At 52.1% G+C, this 10532-nt stretch overlaps 1 protein-coding gene and 4 non-coding genes across 5 annotated transcripts; all 5 read right to left on the bottom strand.

Annotated features, from left to right (window-relative positions):
• Positions 1 to 3031: 3031 nt before the first annotated feature.
• Positions 3032 to 10175, bottom strand: RPL3 (ribosomal protein L3). The gene is made up of 10 exons (XM_063075138.1): positions 10153 to 10175; positions 8988 to 9180; positions 7945 to 8113; positions 7147 to 7282; positions 5838 to 6024; positions 5052 to 5212; positions 4409 to 4510; positions 3874 to 3969; positions 3337 to 3456; positions 3032 to 3132 (listed from the first exon to the last, which is right to left on the bottom strand). The coding sequence occupies exons 1-10, from the start codon at positions 10153 to 10155 to the stop codon at positions 3088 to 3090; spliced, it is 1212 nt and encodes a 403-aa protein (XP_062931208.1). The 5' UTR covers positions 10156 to 10175; the 3' UTR covers positions 3032 to 3087.
• Positions 4094 to 4187, bottom strand: LOC134361414 (small nucleolar RNA U83B). Its single transcript, XR_010021438.1, has one exon. It is a non-coding gene; the product is annotated as a small nucleolar RNA U83B (small nucleolar RNA).
• On the bottom strand, positions 5681 to 5772 carry LOC134361416 (small nucleolar RNA U83B). Its single transcript, XR_010021439.1, has one exon. It is a non-coding gene; the product is annotated as a small nucleolar RNA U83B (small nucleolar RNA).
• LOC134361420 (small nucleolar RNA U82P) lies at positions 7283 to 7337 on the bottom strand. The gene has a single exon (XR_010021442.1). It is a non-coding gene; the product is annotated as a small nucleolar RNA U82P (small nucleolar RNA).
• LOC134361392 (small nucleolar RNA SNORD43) lies at positions 9608 to 9671 on the bottom strand. The gene has a single exon (XR_010021418.1). It is a non-coding gene; the product is annotated as a small nucleolar RNA SNORD43 (small nucleolar RNA).
• Positions 10176 to 10532: the final 357 nt, after the last annotated feature.

Here is a 10532-nt window from a genome sequence, read left to right as displayed (position 1 = left end):
CAGGCACGGGTGGAGAGACAGAGACCCAGCCGCCCTGGGACACCCAGGCACACACACAAACATGGGTGAGGCCCAGAGACGCAGGGACCCACACAAACACCGCCTGAGCTCCTACTACATGCCAGGCTGAGCTAGAGAGGCACTGGGTCCCAGCAGTGAACAAGGCAGGCACCGTCCTCCTTCAGGGAACTCCTGCCACTCCCTCTGCTTCACAGACTGGATCCTTTACACCCTTCAGGTCTCAGAGAGGCCACCCGCCACTCCCCAACCCCCATCACTCTGTATCCCAGCGGCCTGGGACCTCTTCACAGGAGTCATCACTTCTAAAACTGTCTTGTTTCCCGGCCTGCCTCCACTGGAATAGAAGCTTCTCGAGCAGGGACTCTGAGCTCACCACCGTTCCCCAGCACCCCATGGTGTGGCATGTACAGGGCAGGCACTCGGGCTTCCGTGCAGGCAAGTGAAGCTGACCCCACACGTGGCTGAGATTTCCACACTGCCCAGGAAGCCCTGATCCTCCATCACCATGGTGACCACAGACATTCTGCGCACCTGCTAGAAGCCAGTGCTCCTCTTTTGGACTCCGCAGCCACCACTGAGGTAGCCGGCCACTGCTTCCCCGTTTCCTTCCAATGGCTGTGTCTGTTCCAGGATAGGGTCTGCCTTCCAGGGCAATCCTGAAATCAAAGCTGGGACTTGACGCTGAGGCTTGGAACTGTTCTGGATGTGCCCATTGTCACCCTGCTGACAAGGAAGATGGGGATGTGGGAACGTTCAACAGCAAGGGCTCGGCTCACATCAAGCAGCCTGCCCAAGGACTTCCTGTGTGCTTGTCACACATGTGAGCATGCATGGGTGTGGCTCCAGCCTCTGCTCATGGCCTGTAGGTGTGTCCATCCATAGTACTGGATGCCTCTGTGTCCTCAGCCTGGAAGCCCACAGACTGCCCCTAGGGGACTTCGTTCTCTAAACCCTACAACCCCAATCATCCTGGCCATACCCACAACTGGGTACAGAGCCCTGGGTAGGGAGCGGGCCTGACCAGGATGTCTCAGACCAGCAGAACCTTTCTCCCTGGCCTGGGCTCCAAGGCCAGCCTAAAGGTAAGGGGAGGCCAAGGGTAGCTGGGATGGGCAAGGGGAAGGGGTGGTCCCCTGCGTAGCTCAGCGTCCCCATCAGGAACTGACTGAAGCAGGGAGACTGGCAAGAGGCTCCCACAGAGGCGAAGCCCGGACTGGGCAGACCAGGTGACCAGGTCATGCCTGGCTCTCCACCGAGGTGCCTGGTGGCCTTGAGTCAGTATGTCCTGACCCCCTCCAGCTGTGCACTTGAACCCCTGTGGGGCATCCAGAGATTCTGATGGGGAAGGGGACTCCACCCTGTCCACAGCGCATAGCACAGGAGCTGTCGGGCCAGTGCTGTGCACTCCCACCCCCTGGTGGCTCCATCTGAAATGCAACTCCAGCTGGCAGGTACTGGAATGGAGATGGGAGGGGTTACACAAAGAGGGGTTCTGAAGGAGCCTAGAGTGGGCTCCCCTACATCTGAGCTTGAAAGGGGCAGGACGGACATATGGGGTGAGGCTCCAGGTAGAGGCTCCTGCTGTATACACACACTCCCAACTCCCTGTCTCAGGACCCACATGTAATTTTTCTTTTGGTAGCTTGGGTGTTACCAATACCAAGCTCTAACCAACTGAGCAACCACCCAGCCCTCATATGTAATTTTAAACCTCTTGAACCAACCTTAATAACCTTGGGACATTTTAGGGCTTCGCCCATTCATACCCCCATACTCATAAGGAACGGAGATACAACTTGGGTCATCTCCCCAGCTGGTCATCTTCTCTGGCCTAGCAGCACATACTGAGCCTGCAAAGGTGGCTCAAACAGTTAGGACCCAGGTGACTGGAACTGCCAGACAATGCTGGGCAAGGGGACACAATCAGAGCTGTCCCAGCTATGGGCTCTGCTGACAAAACACATCTCATAGGCATATGCAAGGGTAAGAGGGGACTAGCTTTGACTGGAACTGGGGAGATGACAGAAGGCACCAAAAGGAAGGCATTTGCTAGGCTATGTCTAGATGGTTTCCAGATCCTGCTCCAGGCAGAGCCTGGGGACAGCTTGAGCAAGAATGGGGTGTCAGAAAGGGCCCAAGCAAGGGCAGTGCGACCCATTGTGAATGCCAGGGATGGCGCTGGAGGGGCCAGATCAGAAACTTGGATGCCTTTTCAGCACAGCCAGCCGCTCGCTCACCAGCATACTTGGCCCCCAGAGCCTGAGTGCAGTAGGTGCTCAACATGCAACTAGATATGTCCCGTGCACAGGGGCAGGCCTCTCCAGTGGGGGCTGCCAGTCGAAGTCCCAGAAGGCAGACCCCAGTGCAGAATGCACACAAGTTCCCAATTAGGTTTCCAGGTGGGTAAACCAGTATAACGAACCTAGGTGAGCAGATTAAAATAATCGGTTTTTCGCAAAATAAACACTGCGGAATATTCCAGGTGCTGCACAGGACTCCCTCTCCCAGTGCCAGACCTTGGGTGCAAGTTACAAAGAACAAACAATTCTTAACTGAAAGCCACCCCCCTGTGTGGATTAAGCAAGTGACATTACTTTTATGTACAACAGACCCACGGTCTGGCATGCCATGCCCATGCCAATCAGCGCCGCCAGAATCAGAGAACATCAAGCCTTCCTTGCCTCCTGCCCCTCTCCACAGCCCTGGCATCACCCTCAAGCTGTGCAAACAGAACTCGTTCATACAGCAAAGACCCAGCTGCCTCGCCCTGGTGACAAACACATTTGCACAAAGCCAGCAGCCCCAGGCTGGCTGTCAATAGTTCAGGAGCAGAACCAGGCCTGGCAGGCACTGGGGCCAGGTAGATGGTGGGTCAAAAAGACCGAGTATAGCTAACAAAAGGTGGGCAGCAAATTTTAGGGAGCCCAAGGAGCCTCAGGCCACTACAGGTAAACACCATCTGTCTCCCCAGTCCTAGCTGCTTCCCTGGAGAAAAAGTCAGAGGCAGATGTCACTGTAAAATTACTTTTATTGAGATCCCACCAGCTGTATGATCTGTTCCTGACATCAAGCTCCTTCTTCCTTTGCAATTCGGTCTTTCTTAAGTGGTCCCTGTGGAGAGAGATGCAGTCCATAAGGTTAGAGGCAGACAAAGACAGGTGGACAACAGGGGCACCCACACTCTGGAGGGGACCAAGATCCTGGGCCAGTCTTTACAGCCCTAGCACAGGTGTAAGTCCTTTCTTAGGACCTGCAAGAACCAGCCCAGTTGCTTCCTTCTGCACCAAAGCAGGCCACGGAATAGGAGGCACTCACCATGAACGCTTTCTTCTCCTCCACAGTCTGGAAGCGGCCATGTCCAAACTTGGAGGTGGTGTCGATGAACTTCAGGTCGATCTTCTCCAGAGCCCGCCGTTTGGTCTGCACCAGCAAGGACTGTGGGCCAAGAGAGAGCAGTTAGTTACACGTATGAGAAAACAGGCTTCCCTCAGCGCCATCTCAGTTCACAGCGCCCGTCATCTGAGAAGTCACAGCAGTAACACGATCCCCTGAAGCCCAGTCCTTCCCCCTCCAACCACCGCTGTCTCATGGCCCTCACCCTAAATCTGCCCACTGGACTGATAAGGACACATGTCAACCAAGAAGCAAACAGCCCTAGAGGCCAGACTGGGAATTTCCTCCTCCCAGGATTTCAAAGCTGGTGAAGGAACACCAATATCCTCTTTTCTTTCCATCTCCTACCCTGGCTCAGCCCGAGGTCTCTGACCCTGTGCAGCTCCACAGGAGGGATGAGCTCCTTGCCACAAGATTCCAGAGGGCCACCCTCAGCCAGGAAGGGCCCCCAAGTCTCACCTTGCGGAGGGTGAGCACTCGCTTCTTGGTTCCCACCACACAGCCTTTCAGCATGACAAAGTCATTGGTCACTTCACCATAGTGAACAAAGCCACCCTGGGAAAAAAGGCCATTAGGTCAGCAGAGATCTAGCATGAGGTACTAACAGGGAACCACTCCACACAGATGACCACTTCAGGTTCAAGTCATCCCCAACTCTCCCCCGCCACCTGTCCCCAGGGCTGTTCTCAGAAGGAAGGCAGCAAGGAATGCTTCCGCAGTCTGACTCGGGCGCTGTGCCCAGCGCTCATTCCAGGGCCTCATCACTGAACAGCTGGGCCTAAAACCCCACTTCTCAAGACATGCCATTACAAGGTGCACACATCTAGATGCTGTTTAAGAATCAATTAATGACTATGCCAACAGACCCCCATGAATCGGCCTGGCCCCAACATCACCAGGACCCCCACTCCACAGAAGAGTCCTGGGGCAGATTCTAAAGCAGAATGAGGCAGAAATCCTCTGCAGGCCCAGGACAGCAGTATCCATTACTCACCAGAGGGTTGATGCTCTTGTCAGACAGGTCATAGTCGGTGGAGGCGTTGTTCTTGATTAGTTTGCCGTCCTTTATAAGGTAGCCCTGGCCAATCTTGTAGATCTGAACAGAAAGTGCTTAAGTAGAAACAATGGGGAAGGCAAAATCGCGGCAGGGTGGAGGAAGGGCCAAAAGATGATTGTTAGGGACAAATACCCATGCTGGTGAGCTGGCCTACAAAGCTCTACGGGAAAACAGCAGTGACCTCAGTCCCAACGATAAGGTATCCCAGGCTTAGCACAGAAAGGTGACTGGCCTAAGTGGAAGCTACTGCTATACAAGGGAGAGAAAGGAAGGAGTCCTCTCAAAATCCTCCCTGGGGGCAGGATCAGGACTAAAAGACAGACGAGGCTCTCATCCTCAGTCAGGGCCTGCCTCACCAGAGTCACCTTTGAGGATAGCACCTTACAAATCATCCTGACACACAAGAGTCAGAACTGTCCCCCATGAGACATGAGCAACTGAAACTGAAGTCCATGTGATGCTCAGAAGCTATATATACACCAACAAGAGTGAAGGTGTGGCAGGGACTGGAAACCCCCCCCACTTCCCAACCATGGGCTCACCTTTCTCCTCCCAGAGAGCCCGCCTCAGAACCTCTCACCTTCTTGTTGATCTCAGTGCGGTGATGGTAGCCTTTCTGCCCAGCCCGTGCCACAGAGAAGGCCACACGGGCAGGATGCCATGCTCCAATACAGGCAACCTTGCGCAGCCCTCGGTGGGTCTTGCGGGGCAGCTTCTTGGTGTGCCAGCGACTGGTGACCCCTGGAATGGATGCATGCTGTCACCATACCATCAGGGGCTTGGCACTTGCCCCACTGGCCCTTTCCTGCTGTAAATGCCCAACCTTAGTTCTTTTGTGATACTTAATACAACAGTAAATACGAGATTAATCACCACCCATGAGACTGGGTAAATTTGAAGGATGGCGGTGGAAGTATTTAATCTGTTAGCTCCAAAACAACCCTCTTAAATTTTCCATCAAGTTGTATACCTGCCTAGATGTAAATCTTATATTCTAAATGTGGACCTAAGAATAGGCCCTGGGGATGTAGCCCTGAGCCAGATTACAGCCATGCACATTTTAAGGCATCCATCAGCTTAAGCAAAAGGGAATGTCATAAATCCCAAGTTCCCCGTTGCACTTTGCAGTGGGCTGCCAACAGTTAAGGGTTCAGGCGGATGTCAAGAGGCTGTCCCCTACCCACTACCCCAGCCACCTCTAACCACAGGGCTGTTCTCAAAGGAAGGCAGCAAGGAACACTTCCACAGTCTGACTCAAGCGTGTGCCCAGCGCTTATTCCAGGGCCTCATCACTGAACAGAGCTAGGCCTAAGACCAAACCCCCGCCAGGTTAACTATAGCAACTTAGAGCTGCTGCAAAGCTCACCTTTGTAGCCTTTGCCCTTGGTCACCCCGATGACGTCGATCATCTCATCCTGCCCAAACACTTGGTTCACAGGGACCTGCTGCTCTAGCCTCTCCCGGGCCCAGTCCAGTTTCTCGGCCACAGTGCCTCCATTCACCTGGATCTCCATCAGGTGGGCCTTCTTCTGGCGTAGAGGAAGCAGGCGCATCTGAGCGGGAACAGACATAGCTTAACTCCGAGCTTCAAATGCTCCTCCACTGGTAGGGGAACAGAGGCTGGGGCATGTGGTCTGGTGTCAAGGACTTGGCAACAGGTAGGTAACTCCCAGCAAGCCACTATGAACCTCACCAAGATGAAGTACCTTAATTTTTGCTAATGACAACATCTCACCTTTAAATTCTGGTGCCTGAATCACCATCAGGATGAGCTAACACATCAAGACAGGCAAGCTTAAACTAGATCCTGGGACTCAACCAGCCCAACGTTCCTATCCTTCTGGCCGGTTCCTTTGGGGTTGTGCCATGGTTTTACCTTAGCCATCTAGTCTGCTCTATTAACAAGCCTGCTTTTAGAAAGAACAGCATAGCAGCCAAGAGCACAACCTCTAATAATTAATTATGGAAATGCCTTTAAGCACAAAGCTTTCAATTAAGGATAGCCCAGTAATGTCACGTAGAAATCTCAATGACAGAAATGCACTATAACCTGTGGTAATACACTGATACCCAACTTCATGGGGCTACACTGAGTACAGCAAGTCACAGATGTGTACCTTAGATAATGGCCAAGAGTCACCTATTCTAACCAAGCCAACGAAGGGGCACACTCATCTCATAACAAGTAGTCTGAAGGATGCCAGCCAGCCAGCATGTCACCAGGTAAAGCATTTCACTATACTAATGAGTCACCAGTTAGACCAACGAGTTGGACTTTCCTGAAATGGGTATGGCTTCCCTAAGAACCAGAAGGGACACACTGCCCTCTGCTGGCAAGGGAAAGGCCGACCCACAAGTGAGGGGCACTGGACACTGGTCTGTCCTTAACCAGGTGCCAGGGAAAAGGCAGCTGCTGGGTTGTGCTGTCCACAAGCTGTTCGCTGACGCATCTCCACCACCAGGAAGAGTTACAGAACCTGAACTAGTCAACCCCCACCAGAATCCTGAAGCTTGGCACAAAATCCCTGTGAGCTGATGACCAACCAGGTAACCGAAACCCCCCAAAAAGGTAGGACCTGATATTCAAAGCTTCACATAACCACGTAGCTCACCTCCAACGACATGAAGTGGCAGGGAAAGTTGCCCTCCTCTTTGGCACACTGGTGAGTGCTTACCTGGGTGTGGGCAATGATGCGGATGACCTGGCAGTACTTCTTCATGCTGCTAAAGTCCTTCTCCAGCTGCTTCTTGCCATCTTCATCCTGCCATTTCTTGCAGTATTTGGTGAAGGCCTTCTTCTTAGATTTATGCCTTCAGGAGCAGAGCAGAGTTGGGGAGGGGACCGGGTGCAGGCCTTCATCAGCCCTCCAAGGAGGGGTGAGCGGAAGACGCACTGGCACCACGTGGGGATGGGGCTCATTGCCAGCTTCTAAGGAGCCTTTTCCACTGGCAAGCGGAGCCTGGATGGAGCTCATCGGGCAGGGCCGAGCGGAGCTGAGCAGAGGTCCACAGGTTAATATATGTCACAAACATTCACAACATAAATTTTTGCTCCAAGGTGCTGGAAAGCTCCCTTCTCTGCCCTGGGGGAGCACCATTCTCACAGTAATACAGAAAATGGGAAACTCAAGTCAGGGCCAAAGGCCCTTGCCACCCCTATTGAGCTGGAAATATCCTGCTCATCTCTCCTGGTTCCTTTTTGGACTCAGCAACCAAGGGAATAAATACTAGGTCCTCAGCCAACACCCACTAGGCTTAACAGACTGAAGGTGTCAGCTCCAAGCTAAGAAACCAACGGTTGCTCAAGGTCTGTCCCCAGATATTTTTCTGATTTATAGGCAACTAAACGAGAGAACAAAGCAGCTCCTCCCTTGCTAAAGAGCTCAGAGGCCCTGTACAGTGTACTTCCCGCTCCCCGGTCCCTACACTAAGGACTGCATGGCCTCTCCCTCCTCCTCCTCCCCACCCCTTACCAGTTCTTGTAGAAGCGCCTTTTGCACTCATCACTGATATGCTCAGCAAAGATGGTCTTGAAGGTCCGGAGGCCTCGAGGAGTTTCCACGTAGCCCACAATGCCTACCACCACCATGGGTGGTGTCTCCACAATGGTCACAGCTTCCACAACCTCCTTCTTGTTTACCTCTGCAAAGAAAATAGGTAGTCAGACTTGACTGAACTGACAAGAGCCCCCAACCAAGGGGCTGCAGTGTTTTGAAGAAAAATACCAACTGCCCATTAGGCCAAGAGGACAACCTGCTTCAGACAGCAGGAAGCTTGCAAAACAGAGGCCCACATCAGCAGTCTGTGTTCCCACAACTATCCTTACTGCTTACTTTTCGCTCTGCATGCGTTTACACTTTACTTAAAAGTCTGGATTATATACATACTTGGGTATGGAGTTGACTATCAATGTATGTATACAATGTGTGATGATAAAATAAGAGTAATTAACATACTCATCACAAAATGTTTACATTTTTTAACTTAAAAAATATCAGGACCCTAGGCAATTAATCTGCCTTCAATTCTCTTTGATCAGAAACCCCTAGAACAAAAATTGGCTACAGTGAGGTAATAGCCTTAAGTCTGGCTCACTGTAGACTATAGTATCACCACGGTTCTGTTCTACTTAGCAATTCTTCTACTTTCAACTTCACAACCCAGGTAAGTAAGTGATTATTATTCAAGCTTTTTAGATGAGGTTCAGTCATGTGAGCCACTAAAACATTAAGGTGGTTTCTACTCCAGCCTCAGCAGATCAAATCACCCAAACTCTAGGCAAATTAACTCACATGCTCCCTGACTTCAATACTCCATTACAGCAAGCAGTGTCAGCAATCTGCAGCCTTGTTGTATCAATCAGTCCTAAAATTTAACATTCCTGTTCTGCTATCAGAGGTTCTGACAACCTACAGGTTTCCCTTAAAAATCTGCCCTCTTCTGCCAGTTTGATTACACCTATCCAGTTTTTCTCCACCTTCAACTCCTATCCCCCCCAACACGGAGATGTACGTACTAGATCCTGGCCTATCAACTTCCCGCACGATGTGGGTCATGCCAGCCTTATAGCCAAGGAAGGCTGTGAGGTGGACCGGCTTCGAAGCGTCATCCTTGGGGAAGCTCTTCACCTTCCCACGATGCCTGCTGCTGCGCTTCCGAGGCAAGAAGCCCAGAGACCCATGTCTGGGAGCAGAGAACTTCCTGTGAGACTAGGAAAAAAATAACCAATATTAGCAACCAAACCAAAGCAGCTTATTTAATGGTTCCCAACTGCCTAGGCTCTAAGCATTCTCATCCTGACTATACATCTAGCAAGCCCAAATAGGACTACGTGGTGGGTTAAGCTCATTTTCCATGATCACACATTCAGAAGGCAGTATTCAACAAAACCTACATTGATCCTTTATTTTCTCTCATAAGAAAATCAGCCATCCACTGTAACACCAGATAAAAACACATCAAGTACCAGCATTAAAAATCGCTTAACAGGTGACTTACAGGAAAAGTCAGCAAAATTCTGGCCACTAAAAGCACTTATGGGACAAACAGCTGGGTAGCTGATACTGGTCTATAGGCTTCTCCAGCTCCCGAGACAGGAGCTGGACTAACACGTAGGCCACTAGAACTCCACAGAGCCAAATCAGAACATGACAATCAGCACACAGTTTCTGTCCGCCCGTCAATAGGTTCATCATCTGTGGTTTCGGGAACTCCAGAGGCCGTACGAGCTGCACCAACCGCCCCAGATATTTCAAATGGGCCCTTAGCAGCCCTCGCTCAAAATCTCCGCTCCCGCATGCTTTCCTTCCAGTTTAACAAGAATGGCGCCTAGCGCCCCACTCAAGGGCCTGGCCAGGAAAACTGCTCATGGGCCCTGTCTCCATTAGCGTTAAAATTGTTAAGGTCGAGTCCCAGAAACGACCCACGACTTTGAAAGCGTAGAGCTTCTCGGGGCCTGGTCCCGCCCCAAGGCATCTCTCCAGTCGACCCGCAGGCCCAAAGCCAATCCTGCATAAGCCTTGCGAGTTTCCAGAAAATAGGCCTAACTGCGGACTCCCCTGCATCCCTCGTGCTCCTAGAGCATATCCCCAGCGCCAGCCAAGCCGAGATGGCAGCGATGCGCCGCGGATTCAGCCATGCCAGCGGCAGGACGAGGAGAGAGAAGCCACCACACCACTCACCATCTCACCGTCAAACGCCGCCAACAGAGGTCGGCTCCGGCCCGGCTAACGATATATAAAGCCGGGTTGGCTCCGCCCCTTCCGGCGTGCGAGCGCGCGCCCGCAGCGGACGTCGGGTCGCGGGCCGCGTACCGGGCGCCATTTTCACGCACGCTCTTCTCCGCCTATCGCTCTTTCCGAGATGGAAGGTGGACGTCAGCTTCAGAGACACAAATTAGAGGCTCTACGGCGAGTGGTTGTGTTCAAACCTAGTGAAAAGCCGTGGGGACGCGGGCTAAGCGTTTGGAGTGCGACTAATCTACGGCGTTCCGCAGCAGCCATAATTAATGATGATGAGGGAAAATGGCCGCGTCGCTTCTATCCACGTGAAATGTAGTCAC

This window comes from Cynocephalus volans, chromosome 12, assembly GCF_027409185.1.
Source record: "Cynocephalus volans isolate mCynVol1 chromosome 12, mCynVol1.pri, whole genome shotgun sequence".
NCBI lineage: Eukaryota > Metazoa > Chordata > Mammalia > Dermoptera > Cynocephalidae > Cynocephalus > Cynocephalus volans.
Note: the sequence above shows the minus strand (reverse complement) of the source record. Positions and strands in the feature narration are given on the sequence as shown.